General features: G+C 50.4%; 1 protein-coding gene across 1 annotated transcript in view; it reads left to right on the forward strand.

The window, feature by feature from the left end:
- Positions 1-26,907, forward strand: part of LOC129387073 (uncharacterized) — a 258,084-nt gene that overhangs the window by 113,156 nt on the left and 118,021 nt on the right. The window contains exon 6 of the mRNA XM_072286230.1: positions 25,625-25,918. Coding sequence (XP_072142331.1) covers positions 25,625-25,918 — 294 coding nt within the window. The remainder of the gene's footprint in view (positions 1-25,624; positions 25,919-26,907) is intronic.

Raw genomic sequence — 26,907 nt, forward strand, 5'->3', positions numbered from 1 at the left:
TAGGCTGCACAGAACGCCGGCGTGATCGGCCCACCACTCCAATTGATGCTGCGCACGTCAACTACCACTCTACATACACACAAACAAAGGAATGCAGGCTCGAGCAAGGCAGATTATGACGGCACGCACGCAGCAACAAGCGCGGTCAGGCACGTTAGCGGAGACTGCGAAGGAGCGGGACACCAGCGCTGACGTCACTACGCCGCGGTTTCCGGCCTCCGCTCGCATCGTCAGCGTCAGCAGCAGCGCGCGGCGCTCGACGGGGGCCGGAGCGACAGCGCAATTTTAACCGGCGATTACGTCGTTCCTAAGTGAAAAATCCCGCCCAAAATTTTACGTGCATGGTTTATAAGGTTCCCGCATCCGTATATGAACCTCTTATCGAATTCGACAGACTCTTCAGCTTCCCTTTAAGCAGAAACAGCTCAGAAGTCTGCTCTCACGATACAAAGGCTACTTTTTGATGTCATCGAGAATTTGACAAACACCAGTCGAAAAGCATCGCATAACAACTGAAGAGTGCGCTTGACCACTCCGCCAGAGCCCTTACCGAGTTTTGACGCGAGAACATGAAGCTATAAGGCAATAAGTCGATGAAATGCCGCGCAACATCATCCAACCGTCGAAAAGTCCGTGGGCATCTTTTGTAGTTTTGGTGAAGAAAAGGACGGAACCCTACGTTTCTGCGTCGATTGTCGTCGACTGAACAAGATCGCTAAGAAGGACGTATACCCCCTCCCGCGGAGAGACGACGCATTGGATGGGCTCTGCAACGCTAAATACTTCTCGTCGATGGATCTCAAGTCTGGCAACTGGAAAATACAAGTCGACGAGAGAGATCGCCAGAAGACCACCAACATCTCGCGAGACGGCCTCTACAAGTTCAAGGTCATGCCATTTGGACTGCGCTACGCGCCTACAGCTTTCCAGTGTTTCATGGACCCTGTATTAGCACGATTGAATTAGCAGACCTGTCTTCTTTACTTGGATGACGTCGTCGACTTCGCCAAAAATTTCCACGATCACCTTAGGCGGCTTGCGAGAGTACTGGAGGCCATCAATGCATCAGGGCTCATTCTGAAGCCGGGAAAGTACCGCTTCACTTACAATGAGCTTCTGTTCCTGGGCCACGTCATCAGCAAATCTGGAGCCTGCCCCGACCCGCACAAGACTGCTGCCATAGCAAAGTTCCAGCAGCCCATCGACAAGAAGGCCGTGCGCAAGATTCCTTGGCATGTGTGCCTACTACAGGCGCTTTGTCAACGTCTTTTCACACATCTATGTGCCATTGACACATCCAACTAAATGTGATGTCGAGTTCAAGTGGAAAACGCCGCAAACGACACATTTGGAGAACTCAAACGACGCATGCTGTCGCCACCGGTACTTGCGCACTTCGACGAGGACGCCGATAAAAAAATCCACACTGACCCCAGTAGCATAGGCCTCGGTGCCGTCCTAGTCCAGAGCAAAGACGGACTTGAACAGGTGATAGCGTATGCTAGCCGGTCGCTGTGAAAAGCGGAAGGCAATTATTGTACGACCGAAAAGGAAAGACCCGCCATCATTTTGCTCACAGCAGGATTTCGCGTTGCCTATATATGGCAGGCCATTCGGGTTGTGTTTGCTAGCGAAATTAAAGCACCCTTCAGGACGGCTGGCGTGGTAGAGCCTCAGACATCAAGAATATGACATCACTGTAACCTACAAGTCCGGACGAAAACACGCTGGTTCCGACTGCCTATCGCGCGCCCCCATCGATCCCCCGCCGCAAGACGACGAGGACAACGACGCCTTCCTTGGAATATTAGGCGCGGAAGACTTCACTACCAGCAACGAGCAGACCCGATGCTAAATACCCTCGTCGAGTATTTGGAAGGGCACACCGACGTTGTCGCTGCGGCATTTAAACGAAGATTGTCTTCGTTTTCGCTTCAAAACAACCTACTCATAAAGATATCATAAGGACTCTCCACCTTGCACGTTTCCGCAGAACTACTACGTCAAACAACTGCCTTTGCTTCGTGTTGTTGACAAATTCGACTTCGCCTTGCCATCTGCTAGCCGCCTGGTTAGCTCAGATGGTAGAGGGGCTGCCCCGGAAAGGCGGTGGTCCCGGGTTCGAGTCCCGGACCAGGACGAATTTTTCTTCAAATATGAGGCTTTTCTTTCGAGGAACCCGTATGAGTTTCCTTTGTAGCAGTTGCTACGAACGGGTGCATGTCTGATTTTCCCTTTATTCAAGGCTGTAACAAACACTGACACTAAGGACAACATAGAGGAAATTACTTGTGCTCAATAAATGAAATAAAGAAACGATAAATTAACTTGCCGAAACGATGCCACAACCTTCGCATTACGCGTGAGATGCTCTACCAATTGAGCTACCGAGACGCCGTTTCCCCATCCACTTTTTTCTGTATTTATGTTTCCTAGTAGAACCCTGGGAGTGTTAGACAGCGCCACCACTCACACACCTTGGCGACGGATGTGAAACATTCTTTCTGCCACAGGCGTCATGAGAACGTTATCTCTTCGGGTGAAGGCAACCGGTCAATAAAGCCACCCATAGTACCTGAAGGCATCAATGTTCCCGGATTCGAGACCCTCTTTATGTACTGAACGAGAAGAAAGGGGGTTAACCGAGCACCCGGTTTTTATTAGTCATATCATAATAAGTCAACAACCAAGGACAACATAGGGGAAATTACTTGTACTTAATAAAGGAAATAAAGAAACAATACATTAATGAAAATGGAAGTGGACGAAACGACAACTTGCCGCAAGTGGGTAACGATCCCACAACCTTCGCATTACGCGGGCGATGCTCTACCAATTGAGCTACCGCGGTTCCGTTTCACCATCCACTTTTTATTTCATATATTAAGCACAAGTAATTTTCCCTATGTTGTCATTGGTGTCAGTGTTTGTTGACTTCTTATGATGACTAATAAAATCCGGCCCCTCGGTTAACACCCTTTCTTCTCGTTTACTACTCGTAAAGAACTTCTCGAAGAAGAGTCTGTTGCTGGGCCTGTCGGTATATACTCCTAGAAAGGATGGAACCCAGCCTTTAATACGCAAACACCAGGAGAGAAGTAGACAGACACAAGGTGGGACTAGCAACAATCTTAATGAAAACAATCACATACAAGTTTGCCGGGCAGCCAGAGCGCACATGTGTCGTACATACACGTGACTGTCAACAAAACCCAAAATGACATCTAGTAACCACATTTTTCTAAATAAGCTATCTCTTTCTTCGACAGCGATAACGAGGGTACACTAACACATTGACGGTGACCATGTTTTCGGATATGGTACGTTTCAATCAGTTCTCGTTCCTTTCGTGTGGTTCCCCCTGCCAATAATTTGTGTCTTCTAAAACAGTTGAACAGCCGCACACTCCGCAATGCGTAGGCAGGTTTGCCCCCCCTCGTGACGTGTCGGCCGTTTCGTGTTCTTTTAAGCGGACATTAAAACAGCGCCCCGTCTGGCCTATGTACACACGACTACGCTTCAATGGTATGCGATAGACAACATTTTTTATGCACGTTGCGATCATTAGGCTGGTACTGCAGGCGCTCCTAGGTTTACGATTTTCAATCCTAGCACAGGCTTCACATCTTGCATGGCGCCTACAACACAACCCGAACGCCGTGCCTTCTGGCAACTTTTATCTCATTGTGGGAAACCCTGCGGATATAAGACATGACTTCCACTCGCTTACGGTCCTCATTGGCAGTGCTAAGTGCTCTGCCTCCTGTTTCTTTTTTCAAATTTTTCAATTTTGTCTCCACTACTGCTTTGAGAACAATGTCAGGAAAGCCGGTCACCTGTAGAGGCTTAATTTGCTCATGAAAACTTTGCTCCATTGAATGATGGCAGCTTCTATTGAGGGCATGGTTGATGAAGAGGGTGATGTGCCACTCTTCTCTAGTTTAGAATGTGACGACTCGAATGGTAGAAGCTGTGTCTGGGTACGAGGCGCATACATCCAGCAGACGTGACCATTGTTAGAGAAGGTTAGTTTTAAGTCAAAAACCTAACTGCATTGTCGTATGCCACTCCTTTAGTAAAATTTAGAGCCCTTGTGCACGCCCTAACTAAAAATATCAGTTGCGGCCGATTTCGAGTATGAAAGGGTCCTTCAGGTATAACAAGATTAAAAAAATCATCAACATACTTGAAGACCTTGACAACCCTATCGTCATTTAAAGAGCTGCTCAGAGCTTTTTCAAATTTTGAAAGAAAAATGCGGTATAAGACGGGTGCCACACTGGATCCTATGCAGGTACCATTTTTTGGCACATACAATTCATCCTGAAATTCAACAATCGTCGATGAAAGGTACAAAGCCAGAAGTTCCAGGAGAGAACCAATAGGAACACCGCAGGCGTTCTGGAACGGAACTGCCCCGCTTTCTTCGATGAGCTCCCGCACAGCTACAAACAAATTAGCATGTGGCAGTGAATGAAACAAGTCCTCTGCGTCTAAGGAGAATGCCAGAATCTTGGAACAACGCTAAGATAATCCTAATCCATGAGAAAGGGGACGCCATGGACTTGAAAAATTATAGACCGATCAGCTTACTGTCCGTTGCCTACAAAATATTTACTAAGGTAATCGCAAATAGAATAAGGAACACCTTAGACTTCTGCCGAGCAAAGGACCAGGCAGGATTCCGTAAAGGCTACTCAACAATAGACAATATTTACACTATCAATCAGGTGATAGAGAAATGTGCGTAATATAACCAACCCTTATATATAGCTTTCATTGATTACGAGAAAGCGTTTGATTCAGTCGAAACGTCAGCAGTCATGCAGGCATTACGGAATCAGAATGTAGACGAGCCATATGTAAACATACTGAAAGATATCTATAGCATCTCCACAGCCACCGTAGTCCTCCATAAAGAAACCAACAAAATCCCAATAAAGAAGGACGTCAGGCAGGGAGATACAATTTCTCCCAATGCTATTCACAGCGTGTGTACAGGAGGTATTCAGAGACTTGGATTGGGAAGAATTGGGGATAAGAGTTAATGGAGAATACCTTAGCAACTTGCAATTCCCTGATGATATTGCCTTGCTTAGTAACTCAGGGGACACAGTTGCAATCCATGCTGACTGACCTGGAGAGGCAAAGCAGAAGGGTGGGTCGAAAAAAACGGCCATGGCTTAGCTTGGTTAAGCCTGGTGATTGCGAAGAAATAGTGTGTTATTCTCGGATCAGCTGGTAGTATGACTGGTGGTAGTCTTGGGTTATGCTAGTGTTACGGCTTACAGTGAATCATCTAAGCACCAGCACGTCCAGGTGCATCTCGGACTTGAGCACGCCGTTGGGGTACGCCCGTATCGAGCGGAAGGACGAGAGGTCCAAGTAGCGCATGACGACGTTCTCGATGCTCGACACCCGCCGAACGTCGGCGGCTGCGAGGAGGCCGCTGCTGATGTCGCGACACGCGAGGTAAAACGCGAGGATGACTCGGGCGCCGCGCCGCGTTCCTGGTGAGAGAAGCGGGAGTTAGGCCGCCGTTGGTGGCTACCGCCTCGCCTCGCGACGGCGTGAGATGGGGCCCCGTTTTTACACAGCTGGTGTAACGTCACTCTAGGTCACGTGGTGTGACGTCACGCAGCGAGGTCATGCTAAAGGTCAATGGTGCTTATCACCGCCTCGCCACGGAACGGGCTGAAGTGCTACCTAAAGTAGTATTGCTTCGCAATAAAATTAATCTGCAGAAAATTAAAGTAATGTATAACAGTCTCGGAAGAGAACAGCAGATTACGATAGGTAGCGAGGCACTGGAAGTGGTAAGGGAATACATCTACTTAGGACAGATAGTGACCGCGGATCCGGATCATGAGATTCAAATAATCAGAAGAATGAGAATGGGCTGGGTGCGTTTGGCAGGCATTCTCAGATCATGAACAGCAGGTTGCCATTATCCCTCAAGAGAAAAGTGTATGACAGCTGTGTCGTACCAGTACTCACGTACGGGGCAGAAACCTGGAGGCTTACGAAAAGGGTTCTACTTAAGTTGAGGACGACGCAACGAGCTATGGAAAGAAGAGTGATAGATGTAACGTTAAGGGATAAGAAAAGAGCAAATTGGGTGAGGGAAGAAACTCGAGTTAATGACATCTTAGTTGAAATCAAGAAAAATAAATGGGCATGGGCAGGACATGTAATGAGGAGGGAAGATAACCGATGGTCATTAAGAGTTACGGAATGGATTCCAAGGGAAGGAAAGCGTAGCAGAGGGCGGCAGAAAGTTAGGTGGCGGATGAGATTAAGAAGTTTGCAGGGACGACATGGCCACAATTAGTACATGAGTGGGGTAGTTGGAGGAGAAGTATGGGAGAGGCCTTTGCCCTGCAGAGGGCGTAACCAGGCTGATGATGATGATTATGATGATGATGATGATGATGATGATCGCATACCATTGAAGCGTGGTCGGGTGTACATAAGCCAGACGGGGCGCTGTAATAATGTCCGCTTAAAATAACACGAAACGGCCGTCACGTCACGAGGAGGGGCAGACCTGCCTATGCATTTCGGAGTGTGCGGCTGTTCACCTGTTTTAGAAGACACACAAATTATTGGCAGGGGAACCACGCGATAGGAACGAGAACTGATTGAAGCGTAGCATATCCAAAAACATGGTCACAACCAATGTGTTAGTGTGCCCTCGGAATCGGTGTCACAGCAAGAGATAGATTATTTTGAAAAATGTGATTACTAGATGTCATTTTGGGTTTTGTTGACAGTGACGTGCTATGTACGACGCATGTGCACTCTGGCTGCCCTGCGAACTTCTTTGTGGTTGTTTTCATTAAACTTGTTGCTAGTCCCACCTTGTGTCTGTCTACTTCTCTCCTGGTGTTTCCGTATTGAAGGCTGGGTTCCATCGTTTCTAAAAGAACTTCTCACCAGTACGCGCCAATTACCTTATTGTTGTTCACCTCTGCGTCCAGAAATACTGCACGACCTACATGACGATCCGACCGCTGCGCCCCTCGGATTCTCCTGGACTCTATCGAGGACACAGGAAAAGTATTATTGGCTGCGCCTGACTGCCGACGTTGCCCGTTACGTCAAGACAGGCCGAGACTGTCAGCGACGCAAGACACCGCCAACGAAGCCAACTGGATAACTACAGCCGATCGAGCCACCGTGCTGACCGTTTCAGCAGATCGGGATGGATTTGTTGGGACCCTTTCCGATGTCAACATCCGGAAATAAATGGATCGTCGTGGCAACGGACACCTTCACCCGCTTCGCTGAAACGAAAGCTCTGCCGAAAGATAGCGCATCCGAAGTGGCGGGATTCTTCCCCGAGAACATCTTGCTGCGACGTGGCTCCAGAATTTCTCATCACCGACAGAGGAACGACCTTTATAGTGGAGCTCACCCAAACTATTCCACAATACAGTTAGACGAGCCACTGGAGGACAACTGCCAACCACCCGCAGACGAATGGTCTTACGGAGCGCCTGAATAAGACCCTCGCCGACATGCTAGCAATGTACGTCGACTTCGAACTCACGACCTGGGACGCCGTCCCGCCGTACGTAACCTTCGCTTACAACACGACCGTGCATGAAAGACAACAGATCACGCCGTTTAAACTGGTTTACGGCAGGAACCCTACGACGACTCTCGACGCCATGCTGCCGCACGTCACCGATGAAGAGAATCTTGACGTATCCAGCTAGCTCCAGTGCGCCGAAGAAGCCCGACAGCTCGCCCGCCTGCTGATCAAGGACCAGCATACAACACAACCTTTGACGACGCTACATCGAGTACCAGGCCGGCGACCGTGTTTGGGTTGGGTCCCCAATACGCGGAGGAGGACTGAGCGAGAAGTTTTACGCCGCTATTTCGGATCGTACAAGATCATCCGGCACATTAGCGCATTCGAATATAGATCGCCCCAGATGACATTTCGCTATCACACCGGCGTCGCTCACGACCTGAAATTGTCCTCGCTGTGCGACTTAACCGTTCTACCAGCACTAGTGAACTTTGTGACTTTGCGTAGCTGACCTTCGGACTTTTTTTTTTTTACTATGTTACTTTGGGCTTTGTTTCTCTTGTAAGTGTCCTCTTGCGTTTCGCTCTCCTGCCATGTTTGTAGCATCGGTACAATGCTTTTTGAGAAGGGGGCATTGACACGTGCACTTGTGTATCTTTTTCTAGTGAGCGATTTTCACCCTATAACAAATGTTATCGCTCCGCGCAGGACGCGCCTGCATGTATCGGAAGTTTCTCTAATGTTATCGATGATTCCTTTGTCACCGAAGCTTGTGTAATCTCACTGCATGTGCGACGAGAGTTGTGTAGAACGATTTGGAAGACACGCTGGCACCCTTGATTACTCTGGAACCTTCGATGACTCGTGTATAAAAGCCGACACGCTTGACGGGCTGATTAGATTTCCACGATCGCTGACTGTGTTCGCCGCTATCGTTGTGCTTTAAGTGCAGGCTGTTTTTGTGCACACAAGTTCGCCCAATAAAAAGTTAGTTTCGTCTTTACAGTATCGCTTTTGTGTTCTTTACTTTCACTGCGACGTGACAATAGTGATGAGCAATACTCAAGTCTTGGCAGAATGAGAGAAATGTAGAGTGCTCTGAAAACCTCACCTCCACAGGGATGGAAGGCACGGGACATGAGCCCCAGAATGCGATCAGCCTTAGATACAGTTCGGAAAAGTCGAGAGAAAAGCTGAATGTTACACTCGGAATGTAAAGGGCCGGAACGGTCTTCGTAGGGGTGCCTCCAATGAAGAAGGTTGGGCACGCGGCAGATCGTAGTGGCTTATACGCACGACAGCTCTTTTTTCAGTGCTCTTACAAAGTTGGTTATTGCGAGACCAGTCTTTTACCTTTACAGAACGTGTTGATTTCAAGCGCATATGCTGCGTATCGGCATATTGCAGTGGAACTGTTAGCTTGTAAATTTTACACATTCTGCGAATATTCATTAGGAAGTTCGATTAGAATTAATCTTCTTCCTGACTACAGTTTATGATATCGCCGCGAGAAACATTTTATTAGAAGCTGCGGAGATTTGGCAGTTAAATCACACCGACAGCACAAAGCGCTGACGACAGCCTTTCCCCTTCCGCCGTAATGCGCGCATACCATTTGCTCTTTCCATCAATGAAAAAGCAGGCATTGAAGCAATCCTGCTATACGCGGCTGCATGCATACGTCTTGTATAATGTACACCCGGCCACAAAATATTACGGGCCCTGAATTCTGAGAAAAAGCTGAATATCTTTGTAACTTCACAATGTAGTCTTGAATTTGCCTTTCGGGCGTTGACTAGAATATACGAACAACATTGTCGTATACAGTTTTACTGGCTACTGCTACAGGCTGCTCGGTAATTGAACGTCGCCTGAGATCCTGTGGTCCGTAAACATTTGTGGCCTGCTATACGTCCTCTTATGCATTGCACATGGTGCACACATTGGAAACAGATCGTTTCTTTTTGCAGTGCTTAAGAAGAGGGACACATAGACGCAAATACAACAGTGCTGTTTCATGTTTCCTTCAGTGCGTCAGCGTTCTTGAGTCGCGCAGCAGCGATTTATCCCCAACTAGTCCATAGGACGCCTGCACTTGAAAGAAGTGAGTGATAGAGTACTGTGAGCTCGTACTGAACTGGGTTTCACATGTCGAATCGAGGAGCGCACTGTCAGCTGAAACGGACTGCATGGATGAAAATGTACGTCCCATTGTTCGGCTGCACTCCTAATATTGTGACCGGCCGTGGTTGCTCAGTGGCTATGGTGTTGAACTGCTGAGCACGAGGTCGCGGGATCAAATCCCGGCCACGGCGGCCGCATTTCGATGGGGGCGAAAACACCCGTGTACTTAGATTTATGTGCACGTTAAATAACTTCAGATGGTCGAAATTTCCGGAGTGTTCCACTACAGCGCGCCCCATAATCAGAAAGTGGTTTTGGCACGTAAAACCCCATAATTTAATTTTTTCTTGTTAAAATCTGTGAACTAGAGTCTCTGGAGGAACACCGACGTAAACACAGGCTAATGTTTCTTTTCAAAATCATGAGTGGGCGAACAAAAATAAATAAGGATTTATATCTACAACCTCCAGGCAGGAGATTATTCGATCGTCTAAACAATAGCAGAGCTATCCAACCTTATTTAACACGTACTGATGCTACTGATGATACGTACTCGTTTCTCCTTTTTTCCTTACACGTTTCAAATATGGAACAGATTGCCTAGTGCAGTTGTGAGCAAAGAGGGGTCTGCTGATTTTGAAAATGCTTTAGAAACTTTCCTTTCCAATGATGTATTCTAAATTTTGCTACGAACATTTATTTATTTGTTCACTTTAATTTGTATAACCACTCTTCTTTGCTCCTTGTTTTTATTGTTAACTACCAACAGCGTCAGTGAATTCGTATGTTACATAGAATGAAAATTATGTATCATGTTTTCTTGACACATCACCCTCCCTGTAATGATCCCAAGAACGGAGTTGACAGTATCAAATAAATAAAAAGGGTGTTCCACTAGAAAACACCCTTAAATACCCCAGTCCTAATTTCTGCCCTAATTTTACGGGTGTAAGTTAACACGGCTATAGTACGATTAATGAACGTTGGCAGGTTACGTATTTTATTATGCTGGTGTTCCAAGCAGTGGGACATCCTGTGTCCTTAGTGCAGTATGCTTTGTTGTTATGCCGTGCAGCCCGATGGCATTGTACTATCACTGCAGAGGAAGATTACGAAAAGCATGGGGTGTGTGCCTTGCTGCAATGGCAAAGCCTTAAATTTCTTGCTTGAAAGGGTCTCAAATTAAATATAGTAATACATGCTCAGCCAGGAGAGCAATGTGGCCACACCTCTCGCATTCTGGTTCATATACTGAACACGATAGTTACATAGCTAAAGCTAGGCAGCATTTACAATATCTAGGTGGTCCATTAACTACACGGCTGTAGTGAACGCTACAATACTTGCAGGGAACCACTGTGGTTGCTTAGTGGCTATGGTGTTGGGCTACTAAGCACGAGGTCGCGGGATCGAATCCTGGCCATGGCGGCTCCATTTCGATGGAAGCGGAAACACCCCTGTACTTAGATTTATGTGCACGTTAAAGAACCGCAGGTGGTCAAAATTTCTGGAGTCCCTCACTGGGAAGTGCCTCATAAGCAGAAAGTGGTTTTGGCACGTAAAACCCCATAATTTAATTTTTACTTGCAGTGATAGCATCTTTTTGGAAGGCTGGTGTCCGTGCTACACCCATATTGAAAGGGAGGCGTCTGTGTTATACCGATATGGGAAGGGTGTCGTTTGTTTACCACCCATGTCTTAAAGGGTGCTTTTTATTTAACACCCATAGGCAAGGTGTCATCACTTTGCCACCGTTTGCTTTGCGGGGTGTTACTCAGCACCTTTTGCTTGGGGTGCAGCAATACACCCAAAAAAATTTTCACCCATGGGACAAGTCGTTTACACCCTTAAGGGTTCCAAAATATTTAAAAGGCACCAGTATATTGATGCCTTTCGCTTCCGAAAGTTATCTTTGCCGCCGGAAACAGTGCAGAGCTCGCCCGCTAAAGTTGAGGCACCTGACAGCACATATTCGTAATTCGCACACGAAATACGCCGCGGTTCACCACTCGAAGTTCAACACGGTTTATTCAGAACACCGCACATCACACGAAGTCCGGCGTGCCATATTTCGAATCGTTGCAGCGCCAAACGGAACTGAAAATGCATTTCCTTCAACAGCTTCCCAGCTGGGCTCGTCCAGTCGCCAGTAACGAACTCGATGGAAGCGCTAGGCCTACGCGTACTGGAAACAACATCGGCGGTAGGCGAGTGCCGATTATCCAGACTTCGCACTTCGGAAGCATGTTTCCATTCGTTTCGAGCACAACAAAATATACACACAATAAGCACAGGTGTTGCCGCAGTCATCAATCCGTGCGATGTTTCAGTAAACGATAGCATTTAGACCAGCGTAATGGCAGCCGGGAGGTTGGATTGGTCCGCGTGGTGAGAACTCGGCACAAGTTCTCGTCGCACTGCCACCACCCATCGTCGTCGGTCGTGTCCTTGTCGGCTTAGTATCAAAACACTGTCTTTCAGGAACACTGTCGCGCGCCTCGTGCGTCCATAGAACTCGGACGGTCATTGGTGTCGGCGTCTTCGAATCGGAGGCCATCATAGACATAGCAGCCAGAGTCGTCGTTGGCTCTGATGGTGGGCATCGGCGACGCGTCGCGGATGTTCTAGCATTGGTGGTCGGCAAAGTCTCCTAGCGTCGCGACTCGTCACCCTGTTTGGGACCGACGATTTTGGCGCATATGACACATTGGCACGTGGCGACGCGAGCCGATGCAAGTCAGTGGTTAGGCCTTTAAACTTTCTTCTGGGAAACGTCAAATTAGCGTCACGTTATGAAAGCAAATTGGAGACATCAGCGCCATTTTGGACTCGTTACGGCTACGTCCCGCCTCGAAGGAAACGGCGGAATGTCCAGAATAGTGCCCCAGTACACTAAATGTCTCTCGTTTATCTCGACTGCTGGCCGGTTCAAGGCGAACTGCAAGGAAATTTTCGACCGCGTAAGCATCCCAAGTTCACATAATTTTGAGATGCAGTAGTATCCGTGGAAATCTTCACGCTTGAAATGACAGTGGCTTGGTCACACAACCCTCGAAAAAATCGATGCTTTATTGCGATCAGTTATATGGACATTACAGGAGCATTGATGCCGTCGCCATGATGTTCCGTATAAAGTCTAAGGACAATAGAGATTTTTAGCTCAGCGGGTTTACGTTTCGCTCCGCTCGCGGTCTCCACCGTTGTGCCAGCGGAGCGGCTTCCGAAAAAAGAATTTTAGCCCCGCGGATCACTCACCCGCTCGAGCGGGGTAAAGAGCGGGGCGCTCTGCTGCCCCACCTAGTAGTCCGAATAGGAGTTACTGAGAAATGAATTTGACTTACGCTTGCTTTTATTATACAAGAAATGTTGGATAAAGATATATTACATGTTCTCAGTACATTATTTGTTAATAATGTACTGAGTACTAATGTACGGGTCAGCGCCGCAGTCGCCGTCGTCGATGCAGAACACGGAGGAAGGAAACTAAGGAGAGGCCCTGACGTCACTCTTTGTGAAGCAAAAGTGAAGCCGGAATTTGGCGTTGCTCATGGCGATGCTCCGCCTTTTGGGCCACCCTCCTCTCTTGTTTACATCTTTCGCGAAACCACGCCGCGCTGCGCGTGGTGTCGCGCGCGGAGCGCGCGCGCTCGCGCAACATCTGGCAGAGCACGGTGCAGGTAACACAGCGCAACAAGACACGGTGACTAACGCAAACCCGCCCACTCAGCGCCTTTGCCACGGCCCGAAACCTACCAGAGCAACACGTGTGAGCGCTCAAAACCATAACAACGCCGCCATTGTGGCCCAAAAGGCGTGGCCATACAACAAAAAAAAAATAAAAAGCAGCAGAAAAATGAGAACCTACTACGTCATTTCCGCCACACTTTTCTCCTAGCGCGCGGAGGGGGTAGGGCCTCTCCTTTGTTTCCTTCCTCCGTGATGCAGAACTACCGGCGTTCATGTTCGCGGCTGCCACGGAGGAAGGAAACTAAGGAGAGGCCCTACCCCCTCCGCGCGCTAGGAGAAAAGTGTGGCGGAAATGACGTAGTAGGTTCTCATTTTTTTTGTTGCTTTTTTGTTTGTTTTTTTTTGTTGTATGGCCACGCCTTTTGGGCCACAATGGCGCCGTTGTTATGGTTTTGAGCGCTCACACGTGTTGCTCTGGTAGGTTTCGGGCCGTGGCAAAGGCGCTGAGTGGGCGGGTCTGCGTTAGTCACCGTGTCTTGTTGCGCTGTGTTACCTGCACCGTGCTCTGCCAGATGTTGCGCGACACCACGCGCAGCGCGGCGTGGTTTCGCGAAAGATGTAAACAAGAGAGGAGGGTGGCCCAAAAGGCGGAGCATCGCCATGAGCAACGCCAAATTCCGGCTTCACTTTTGCTTCACAAAGAGTGACGTCAGGGCCTCTCCTTAGTTTCCTTCCTCCGTGGCGGCTGCCATCTTGCATTTCCCATACACGCCCGCGCGCGCTTACGCACGCTCGCGCGCTGCGTATACCCTCCGCTGGGGAGTGCTTTCCAGCGGGCGTAAACGCTGCTCCGTAAAACCGCCGGCCGCCTCAGCGTGGTGCACATGCGCAGTCGCGTCTCCGCTCGCCCGCTCCGCTCCGCTGGCCGTAAACCCGCTGGGCTAAAACTCTCTAATACTGTCGCTGCGCGTCGTGTGCTGTGTGTGCGAGCGAAAACACGCGAGAGAAGTCGACTATTGTGGCTCAATCTGGCGCGCGCGGAGGAAGAAAGCGGAGAGCAAAGGCGCCGTCTTCCGTCGCGCGAAATTCCGGGGGGGGGGGGGGCGCAGGGAGGAGGGTGGGGTTTCTATATCGCGCACCCCACATGGAGGAAAGCGGAGTGGCAGCGCGGGAAGGAAGGGTAGGACGGTCGCGCGCGGTGGCGTGCGTGGTATCTTGAAAGGGATCTCCAGGCTGCGCATACCTTTGTGCTCGCTGTGTTCTCGCCGCTCTGCGTTGAAGCGATAGACCGCACGAAGGTCACTTCGCTCAATGGTGCTGCCACGCCTGCCTACACCAGCGTTCACACCGCGCTCGTCGAGGGTGATGTGTTCATGTTTGCTCGTGCGCGCTGACCCCACTGTTAATTAAGTTAGTAAGCGAATGTTTCCAAATTTACATGATCGATAAAACTAATATGCTTACTTCATAAATCTGTCTACTAATTTGCTATCGCAATCGGTGCTTCACGTTTTGGGTGAAACTGGACGTCTTTTTAATACTGAAACTGAAAAGAACTGCATTACTACCCGCCAGAAGGGATGTACGACTTAGACTTTGAGAACCAGCACCGATATCGTCTGCTTCTCTTGCTTGTACTGTTTACTCGTATCCATCGTGTATCAGTGAACATGCAGGAGCTCTATCTTGGACATACCGCCATTTTCTGCGAGGTGTGACAAGCGCGACCCTTAAAAAATGGCGCTGTTGGCCCCGATTTGTTTTCGTGACGTGACGCAAGTTTGACGTTTCGCCTAATAATATGTAATGCAGGCAGTGAGCCTAACGCTCTTGATCGAGCATAACAGTTTTTACAACGACGCGCCCTGGGTAACCATTGCGCAAGCACAAAAGAACAACCGCAGTTACCACAATATAGACAGTAGATGCTGATAAAATACGAGCTTAAAGAGACTAAGAACAAATCCTTCTTATCCAGGGGTGCTATGCAGGATGCGCCGAGTTCCTCGTTCGCACGAGTTTTACCCGAGTTTGCTCGACGGCAGTCAGTGGACGGAGATGGCACGGAACGCTCAAAAAGAGCAGGCGAAAAAAAAAAAATGAGGTAAAGCCGCGTACACTGCGCGGTGCTCTGCTTCCGCGTTTCAAGCACAGAAGGGAACGGAAACGCGCTGGCGCCGCGCGTTGTTCTCAACGTGTTAACGCAACTACCGTCCGGCTGCCCGTCTGCACACTTGCCGGGAGCCGTCTACCACGCCTTTCTCGGGCGGGCCTCGTCTATCGGGCGTTATCTTTCTATCCCCCGTCGAATGCGGCGGGGCACACGAGGCGCATTCTTGAACCTATACGCTTTCCTTCAATCGAATGCATTAAAATACAACAAACATTTTATTTTTGTGGTTGCTGTTTTCATTTTGAATGCTATCAATTTCTGGTGACAAACGGAGAACGAGCTAATTATTAAATTTTGCAATTTTTCTTCCGCGAATGCCGACAGTGAGACGAAAGCTTACAACCAGGTGCAATTTGAGGGTCGCAGGCATGAGGAAGTTAATACGGTGAGCAGTCGTCAGGGGCGCTGAAGTGCTGTTCTCGATAAAGTCAGTCATGACTATAATATGACCATCCTCCATTTGTTAGGGGAATGGCACCTCAGCGCCGAGGCGTGTCTGTTCACCGTAGGGCGCTTCACTGAGACTTTAAGGCCGCCGCTTGAGCAACTAAATACGACACTATCCATAGAGACGGGAGCAACGGCTGTCATTGCAACATGGTGCTACGGTACGCGTTCTAGGGTCCATAGTGACGCAGCACAGTGAAAATGTACCAGTTTACCTGTGTGGACCTCAGGTAACGACCTCAGTTTACCTCAGCGATGCATTACGAATAGGAGCACGCTGCCGAGCAACACAATTCATCGATTTTATTGCTTCTCCAGTGAAGGCGCCTCTGTGGGCATGTACGCAGTATTTAAGGGTGTAGTGCACGCTAGTGTGCTTGCGGATTGTCTCTGCTGGAGCTAACAGCGATCGCAGATGGATATCATAACGACAACGCAGCAATCGCATTTCGGCAAGTGATGGATCATGTGTGCAGTCATGAAATGAGACTTCGAACGGGGGAAATTGTTGCAATTGTTTAGTGCGCAGTGCTTGCGATGAAGAAATTCCAGCGAACTGGGTCTAGAAAAGCGAGCGATTCTCGACGCTGACCGTGTTTGCGACACTGCTGCGCCGATACATCGCCGATGACAGAGCGGCCATCTCAAACTACAGCTGCGATACGTTGTCGTTGGAGAACACTACGCACTCCTCAGCACCGTCGTCCACCACGGCGCATTGACGTCTGGCAAGCGGCTACAGTGTCGGGCCGATAATTATTTGATGTGCTCTACGTCGCCACAATGCAGGCATAATGAAGCCATATTGTGGGGCCATCACAACCTGAAAAAAATATGCATAAGCCAGCGCCAGTCGGTGCTTTTTGACAGTGGTGCTCAGTACATCACCGATGGCTGTGCGTTGTGCGTATTTTATTTGAGCGGTCAAGATATACCTATCAGCTCAGCACAACGTCGCTCTTGCCAAAAAATAAGTTGGCCGTGGCCCACCCTTGGTGGGTGCGCGCACAAGAATTACAATGCCTCGCGCGGGGCGTGACATACGGTTTTGACTGGCAGGCGAGCTCTTGCCAAACTCGTACAATCGCGAACCCGACCCCCCCCCCCCCCCCCCCCCGACTTGAACCAGGGAAAATGGCAGCGGCAGCAGCAGCCAGCGCCATCGCATCCAGCGGCAGTAAGCGTCCATATTCACACGTGTACTTATCTTTATCGGGCGACCGCGTTTCGCCGCCTATCATATGGTATCGCAGAGCGCGGGACGCGCCTGCATGTATCCGAAGTTTCTGGAAAGTTATCGATGCTTCTATCCGCTGTCTGTTGTCGCCGAACCTTATGTTATCTGATTTCATCGCTTGACGCGAATGGTGTAGCACTTTGTGGAAGGCACGCGGGTCCCAACGATTAGTCTGGAACATTCGACACTGCTGTATAAAAGCCGACGCGCTTGACCCGCTGATCAGATTTTCGACGATCGCCGACCGTGTTCGCCGCTATCGTTGTGCCATAAGTGTAGCCTGTTTCTGTGGGCACAGGTTCGCCCAATAAAAGTTAGTTTTGTCTTTCACAGTATTGCTACTGTGTTCTTCAACGTCACCACCAGGTGACATCTGGTGGAGGTGCTTTTCATTCATGTACCGGACGCCCCCAACAAGCCGTGATCCAAGCCCGGACCGCAAAGAGAACACCAACGTAGTCCCGGAGCATCGAGCAAGCCGCCGTCTTCAACAGCTGCCCCCGGAGCACGGACTTCTACCTGAGAAAACCAAGATTGTGGCCAAGGCAACCCCAATGGCAGCCCCAGCGTCCCCAATCGTGCTGCAGCAGCCCAGGGAACCTCCGAAGTTCCGCGGTTCAACATTCGAGTACACGGAAACCTGGCTCAAGACGTATGAGTGGGTCGCTGCATTTAACAGCTGGAACAGCGACGACAAACTGCGACATGTCTTCTTCGCATTGGAAGACGCTGCCCGGACGTGGTTCGATAATCGAGAAGCCACCTTTACGACGTGTGACCTGTTCCGAAGCGGCTTCTTGCAAACATTTACAAGCGTGGTGCGAAAAGAGCGAGCCCAAGCTCTACTAGAAACCAGAGCGCAGCTTCCAAATGAGACAATCGCGATCTTCACGGAGGAGATGGCCAGTCTTTTCCGGCACGCCGACCCGGAAATGTCGGAGGAGAAAAAAGTCCGCTTCCTGATGCGGGACGTCAAGCAAGAACTTTTCGCCGGACTTATTCGTAACCCACCGAAGACTGTGGCTGAGTTTTCCGCAGAGGCATCGACGATCGAGAAAACTCTGGAGATGCGCACCCGGCAATATAACCGCCAGGGGCTCACGCCGCAGTACGCCATCCAAGGACTGGGTTCGGTCGACCTTCAAGAGACCATCAGGGCCATTGTGCGCGAAGAACTGCGCAAGGTCCTGCCTTCGTCGCAGCCTCAAGTGGCCTCAATCGCCGACATCGTGAAAGATGAGGTTAAGTGATTGCTCCGAGTTCCCGAGGTCCAACCAAAATCATCGCAGCCCCAGCCAGAAGCGATGACCTACGCCGCCGTCACCGGCCGTCAAGGTCCCCCTCCACGACCGCGCCAGAGCCCTGTAACGCCGCAATTCCGTCGACCACCGCCGCCGCCGCCAGCACGCCCACCCGTCGCCCAGCGCAGCTACCCGAGGAAGACAGGCGTTTAGCGCTCTCCAGGCCACCGCCCGCTCTGCTACCACTGCGGCGAAGCCGGCCATGGGTACCGCCGATGCCCATACCGCGAGCTGGGATTGCGAGGCTTCGCCGTCAACGCACAGCGCCCGAGGGAAGATGAACGCCGTCGTGACATCGCTGACTACGGCGATGTCACGTGGAGCCCTCGACGACTGTCCCGTTCGCAGTCACCAGGCCGCTACCTGTCGCCGCAGCGCCGTCCATACACTGGCCCAGCCCGGGGCCGGTCAGCGAGCCCATATCCGGAAACCTAAAAGCAGCAACCGATGGAGGTGCGGTTGTGCGGTTGCTGTTCGTCGAAGTGACGAAGATCCTCCACCACCGACGAAGACGCCGAAGAAACTACCTCGACGACATAACGACACGCCGCCGTCCCGACGAAGTGTGGAAGCAAAGACCACACCGACGAAAGACGACTTGACGACGCGACGTTCCAACTTCAGTTCAACGCGACGCAGCCGTGATCCGACGCCAAGACCGAACTGCAACGCCAGTCAACGAACCACCGACCTCGACGTGCTTCTCGACGGCCACGCAGTTACCGCCTTAGTGGACACAGGGGCTGATTACTCCGTAAAGAGTGGACACATCGCCGCCCAGCCGAAGAAAGTTAAGACCGCATGGGAAGGCCCGCAAATTCGAACCGCTGGAGGACACCTCATCACGCCGACTGGAATCTGCACGGCAAGAATAACCATTCATGACCGGACTTACCCTGCCACCTTCGTTATCCTCCAACAGTGTTCACGAGACGTAATTCTCGGCATGGACTTCCTGAACCAATACGGCGCAATCATCGACCTGAAGTCGAAGTCGATAACGCTGTCGAGAGATGGACCGATACGGCTGGAGAGCTGTCGTAGTCACCATGCCTTAAGCGTGCTCGAAAGTCAAGTCACCATCCAGCCTCGCTCCAGCATTGTCATTTCCGTAGGCACCAAAACACCTGCTGACGTAGAAGGGTGACCAACGTCTACTGCTCGACCGCGAAATTTGCGTCGCAAGAGGGATCGCTCGACTGCATGGAGGAAAAACTGAAGTGTTGCTAACAAACTTCAGCCAGGAGTTCAAGCATATTAACAAGGGCACGACGATCACGTATATCGAGGAAATTCTGGATACCAGTAATGCGTTTGTCCTCTCGGATTTCGCCGCATCTACCCCGACGACCATGGTTCCCGAACCAGACTACGACATTAATCCCAGTCTCCCCGTGAATGAGCAACAGCAGCTCAGAACTCTGCTCCGACGATACAAAGGCTGCTTTTCGACGTCATCGAGGATTCGGCAAACACCAGTTGCAAAGCATCGCGTAATAATCAAAGAGTGCGCTTGACCACTCCGCCAGAGCCCTTACCGAGTGTCGACGCGAGAACGTGAAGCTATTAGGCAACAAGTCGACGAAATGCTGCGCGGCGACATCATCCAGCCGTCAAAAAGCCCGCCGGCATCCCCTGTTGTCTTGGTGTAGAAAAAGGACGGAACCTTACGTTTCTGCGTCGATTATCATCGACTGAACAAGATCGCAAAGAAGGATGTATACCCCCACCACGCGTAGACGACGCATTAGATCGGCTCTGCAACGCTAAATAGTTCTCGTCGATGGACCTCAAGTCTGCCTATTGGCAAATAGAAGTCGACGAAAGAGATCGCGAAAAGACCGCCTTCGTCACCCCTGACAGCCTCTACGAGTTCAAGGTTATGGCATTTGGACTGTGCTCGGCGCCTGCAGCGTTCCAGCGCGTGATGGACACGGTGTTAGCAGGATTGAAGTGGCAGACCTGTCTCGTTACTTGGATGGCATCGTTGTTTTCGCCGGAAATTTCGACGATCACCTTAGGCGGCTTGCAACAGTACTGGAGGCCATCAAGTCATCAGGGCTCACTCTGAAGCCAGAAAAGTGCCGCTTCGCTTACGATGAGCTTCTGTTCCTAGGCCACATCAACAGCAAGTCTGGAGTCCGCCCCGACCCACAGAAGACAGCCTCCATCGCAAAGTTCCCGCAGCCCATCGACAAGAAGGCAGTGCGTAGATTTCTTGGCATGTGTGCCTACTACAGGCGATTTGTCAAGGACTTTTCAAGCATCGCTGAGCCGCTGACACATCTAACTAAATGTGACGTCGAGTTCAAATGGGGAAACACCGCAGGCCGACGCATTTCATGAACTCAAACGACGCATGCAGTCGCCGCCCGTACTTGCGCATTTCGACGAGCACGCCTATACCAAAATCCACACTGACGCCAGTAGCCTAGGCCTCGGTGCCGTCCTAGTCCAGAGAAAAGATGGACATGAGCACGTGATAGCTGACGCTAGCCGGTAGTTGTCAAAAACGGAAGGCAATTATTCTACAACCTAAAAGGTATGCCTCGCCATCGTTTGGGCTACAGCGAAATTTCGCCCTTACCTATATGGCAATGCCATTCAATGTGGTCAGCGACCATCACGCGTTGTGTTGGCTAGCTAACTTAAAAGGACCCTTCAGGACGGCAGGCATGGTGGAGCCTCAGACTACAAGAATACGACATCACTGTAACATACAAGTCCGGACGAAAACACTCAGATGCCGATTGCCTATCACGCGCCCCCATTTACCCACAGCCGTAAGATGACGAAGATGACGACGCCTTCCATGCAATAATAAGCGCGGAAGACTTCGCCGAACCGCAACGAGGAGACCTGAAGCTGAAAGCCCTAGTCGAGTATTTGGAAGGGTACACCGACGTTGTCCCTAGGGGATTTAAGTGTGGATTGTCTTCGTTCACGCCTCAAAACAACCTACTCGTGAAGAAGAGCTTCTCACCAGTCCACGCCAACTACCTTCTTCTTGTTCCGTCGGCGCTGCGTCCAGAAGTACTGCACGCCCTACATGACGATCCGACCACTGGGCACCTCGGTTTCCCCCAGATGCTATCGAGGGTACAAGAAAGGTATTACTGGCCGCACCTAACCGCCGATGTCCCCCGTTACGTCAAGACATACCGAGACTGTCAGCGACGGAAAACACCACCGACAGGGCCAGCGGGATTACTACAGCCGATCAAGCCTCCTTACCGACCTTTTCAGCAGATTGGGATGGACTTGTTGGGACCGCTTCCGGCATCAACTTCCGGAAATAAGTTGATCGTCGTGGCGACGGACTATCTCACCAGCTTCGCTGAAACTAAAGCTCTACCGAAAGGCAGCGCAGCCGAAGTGGCGAAATTTTTCGTCGAGAACATACTGCTGCGACATGGTGCTCCAGAAGTCCTCATCACCGACAGAGCAACGGCTTTTACAGCAGAGCTCACGCAAGCCATTCTGCAATACAGCCAGACAAGTCACATGAGGACAACTGCCTACCATCCGCAGACGAATGGTCTCACGGAGCGCCTGAACAAGACCCTCGCCGACATGCTAGCAATGTACGTCGGCGTCGAGCACAAGACGTGGGATGCGGTCCTGCCATACGTAACATTCGCTTACAACACGGCGGTGCAAGAAACAACACAGATCACGCCATTTAATCTGGTTTACGGCAGGAACCCGACGACGACGCTCGACGCCATGCTGCCGCACGTCACTGACAAGGAAAATCTTGACGTCACTACCTATCTCCAGCGCGCCGAAGAAGCTCGACAGCTCGCCCTTCTACGGATCAAGAACCAGCAGCGTACTGACAGCAGACACTGCAATCTCCGACGACGCTTCGTGGAGTACCAGCCCGGCGACCGTGTTTGGGTATGGACCCCGATACGCCGACGAGGACTCAGTGAGAAACTAGTGCGACGCTATTTCGGACCCTACAAAGTCATTCGACGTATTGGCGCACTGGACTATGAGGTCGTGCCAGACGGCATTTCGCATTCACAGCGGCGCCGCGCACGATCTGAAGTGGTCCACGGGGTGCGCCTTAAACCCTTTTACGGACGCTTACGAACTTCCTTATTTTGTTGTTTTCTTTGCTACGAGTGCTTTTCTTTATAACTTTCGTTTGTTTGCAGCATCGGGTCGATGCTTTTTAAGAGGGGGGTAATGACACGTGTACTTATCTTAATCGGGCGACCACGTTTCGCCGCCTAACATATGTTATCGCACAGCGCGGGACGCGCCTGCATGTATCCGAAGTTTCTGGAAAGTTATCGATGCTTCTATCCGCTGTCTGTTGTCGCCGAACCTTATGTTATCTGATTTCATCGCCTGACGCGAATTGTGTAGAACTTTGTGGAAGGCACGCGGGTCCCAATGATTAGTCTGGAACATTCGACGACTGCTGTATAAAAGCCGACGCGCTTCACCCGCTGATCAGATTTTCGACGATCGCCGACCGTGTTCGCCGCTATCGTTGTGCTGTAAGTGTAGCCTGTTTTTGTGGGCACAGGTTAGTTTTGTCTTTCGCAGTATTGCTACTGTGTTCTTCAACGTCACCACCACGTGACAATATGACTGTCTGGATCTGTTCACCTACAAGACCGACATAGTTTCCGCATCATTTTCGCCTTTCCGCAGCGTCAGTGCGCTGGCTGTGTGACAAGTTATGCAAAAAAACTCGACTGCAGAGACAGCGTGGTGGGCAAATTGCACTTTCCCAGCACAGACTTGCGTGAATGGGCTGCGGAGGAAGAGTTCGTGCGGTTGCTTCCACTCGCTCTACCTACAAGCGCTGTGCGTTTACCGCGCCCCAGCGCCAGGCCAGGTCCGGCGGCGTCATCTGAGTACTGGGTCACCTGCAAGGACCTGGGATTTAACCAGGACCAACCAACTTGCGAAGAAGTCACGTTAAACAGGAGGGCTACGAGTGGACGCCGGGCTGCCTTTCGTTTCACCAGGTGCCGAAAGCAGTGGTCGCAGTTATACGGTACCACTGCACTATACAAGCAGAGAGGCGACGGACGTTACTTCGCTGCAAGATGGACCGTCTCGGTCGCCCACCCTTCCAGGTGGCATGTGATGTGGCTCACGCACAGCGTGAGCAAAAGCGTAGACGTGTGGCAGTTGAAGGAAATGACCGGTGAGTTGCTGCCTCTGTCGTAGCCCGCCATCGCCGAGATGAGAAGCTGCACCCGAGTGGTTGTGAAGAACGAGCTGCTGGCGCGACCTCCACTCGGTAGATGCGGAAACAGTGCAAATTGGTGGGCGACATTGTTCTACCGAGCCACCAAAATTACGGTTGTGTTGCAGATCGTGGATCATGGCTCTTCGGCGGGGTCTGCGTGACCACAGGGTAAATGCCACAATTCAAGGTTAACCGACAAAACGCGGAGGCGATAGGCGCCATTACTGCACCCAATGTTAAACCAGGGAGCAATATTAACAGTGATGAATGGGCCGCATGCAACTGCATCCCAGATTTAGTGGATGCTAACGGTGCAAGCCTCAATCTGCATTGGGAGACAGTCAACCACAACGTGAACTTTGTGGACACCATCATGGGCGCTCACACGCAAAAAACAGAAGCTGTTGTCAAAAAGTGAAGCGCCACCTAGTCGGCGGCGGGTGCAGGGTAACTGCACCCCTACTGGAGTCCCACCTTACGTGGATGTGGTGGCAGTCAATTAACGGCCACGTGCACTGCAAAGACCCTTATTGCGTTTGTTAGAAGCCACGGAACGCTCGGGGCTACCCAGTTTGAAGATTCTTTCCTTTGGTCAATTGTTGGGCGCCATCGCTAGGTGCTACCGGTATGAAGGTGCGTCACAAACTAAAACAAAATAAAGCGTAGTTTTCTGACCCTTTGCTTTGATGAGTGTTTTCCGGTAGCCTTGCCTACTTACGCAGTACTGAGCCCGAGGTCGCGGGATCGAATCCCGGCCACGGTGGCCGGATTTCGATGGGGCGCGATATGCGAAAACACCCGTGTACTTAGATTTAGGTGCACGTTAAAGAACCCCAGGTGGTCGAAATTTCCGGCGTCCTCCAGTACGGCGTGTCTCATAATCAGAAAGTGGTTTTGGCACGTAAAACCCTCTAATTTAATTTTTGAACTTGCACAGTAAACGCGTGGCAAACCACTTCTGCGATATTGGACGCTCACTTCGTCTCGCGGCCTTACTTTAGCTCGATCAATGAGCTATCTGTTGAAAGCCGAGTGTGATAACCAGGAGCATACCATTGTGTGCTCAGAAATGCGAGCGCAAGCGCATAGCGAGCTGCTACAATTCAATCCAGAGGAAAGAGGGAAGGGGGCGTTTGCTTGTGCTAAAACAGGAAACGAGATAAATTGAAAATTAGTCTGGTACACATTCAGTGCACATCTTGCAAACTTTAAAATGCTTATCAACCACATTAAAGTGACTCATAATATTGTACTAAATGCGTTTATTTTGTAACTTGCTTTTGCATGTGATGCGCTCGGTGGAACGAGAAATAGGTGAAGAGGGCATTGACCTTGCACCAGCGGTATGGCCACGTGAGCTCCAGTTTGTCGACCACCCATAAGGCAACACCCAAGGAATGATAGCCACCCAGAGGGAATCTAGATAAACAAATGAAACTGGAGGCATGCCAAGGGACAAACTTTGTCTTGGTACCATTATTTTTTTCATCTTGGGGCGTCACCAGAGCTCGTGAAGATCCCGAGTGTCGCCAAACTCGGCGCTTCCTGCGTAGCACCTCACATGGGGTTTCAGAAAGCTTAATTAGAAATGTAAAGTATGACTTAAGCAAACGTATGGCACATGAAATAGTAATAACGCATGATGTCGAAGCAACCATCAGAAAGCCGAGAGAGAGAGCTTCAATTTTTGCATGCTATTACCTGCGTTACAAACCTGTACCTGCAAACCGGAGGGTATTCCTGTCCCCTTATGGTTAGTTGGGAATCAAATTGCACTCTGGACAATTGATGGCGACTCAGTTGCGCAATCCTCTTCCAGCGTCGATTCACTTGCGAGGAGCAACCGTAACATTATATCTTGGTTCGCAGGTGAAAGATGTGCACTTTCGTGACTATGCAGGAATACAGCAAAGAGCAGTTTAAACCAGGAGCGTGGCAGCTCTACATGGACGTGCTGCGCTTCATCGCCGTGCTTAACGCATCCGCCATCTTGCCTGGTGCGAGCCTTCGGGAACTGCGCGAGGTATACGTTCAGAGCGTTGGGGCACACATTGCCAGTGGCCTGTCGGCGCTGAGCGAGGGCATCCACAGCGGTGGAACACACGCTTTCAGCGGAATCCCGGCCGAGCAGCTGTTCTTCCTCATCAAATGCTTCTCCCTGTGCGGCAAGTCGGGACGCGTGCTTCAGGGAAATGTGAGTTGCCTGTGATCGTCCATCTCGATGCTGCTTAGCTTAAGACCTGCACCGACATTATGCTTCGCTTTACCACCGCAGTATGACTCAGAATGGGGAAGACAAGGTCAAAATCTTCAACTTCTCATTACCTCATTATGACGTTGAACGAGAAATTTACAGATGAAGACCATTTAGCTGTAAGACACTGATCGCCATTATCTTCAGTCATATGTTAAAATCAGTTACTGCAAAACATGTTAGTCCGATACAGTAGCAGCTAAAGTTATAACTTCCCTTATTAAACTATTCTTCCATATCCTGTGCCCTAAATCCCGCAACAATATATATACAGCTATCTTGCGTCGATTGAAAGCACCTTATTGAGGAAAAAGTACCGAAGCCTTTTCTAACAATTAAATGCGTTGCGTGCGAGCGTATAATTACGGAAGCATAAAAGATGAGAGAGGAAGAAGAAGATCGTGAGGCACTTGCTGCTGTTCTATACTAATAAATACAGTCTTATACTTCCAACATCCCCGTAACATATTGGTGGGAGGCGCTGGTTACCACGGCTGGAAACGGAGCTGCGCAGTGGACGACGCATCACTGTCCTCACCATGAATGATCGTGAGCACTCGAGATGAACGTCGTTGCCGTCTTCAACGTCACTATCGCCTGCTACGTCACTGTCCCCTTCGGTTGTGGTTGTGCAACCCAAGGATCCCGGAACTTTCTGCGGGACTGATGGCACCGACGTTGAAGAGTGGGTGGCTATGTACGAACGTGTGAGTGGAATCAACAAATGGGACCCTACGCTAATGCTAGCTCACCTGTTGTTCTACCTCAGAGGCACGGGAAAGGTGTGGATCAAAAACCATGAAGAGGAGCTGATCAGCTGGGACCAATGCAAAGAGAAGTTGACAGAGTTGTTTGGCAAACCAACCGGCCGTAAAATTACCGCAAAGCAGGAACTGGCCTCCCGTGCCCAATCCCCCAAGGAGTCCTAT

The sequence above is a fragment of the Dermacentor andersoni genome, chromosome 2 (genome assembly GCF_023375885.2).
Source record: "Dermacentor andersoni chromosome 2, qqDerAnde1_hic_scaffold, whole genome shotgun sequence".
NCBI classification, from domain to species: domain Eukaryota; kingdom Metazoa; phylum Arthropoda; class Arachnida; order Ixodida; family Ixodidae; genus Dermacentor; species Dermacentor andersoni.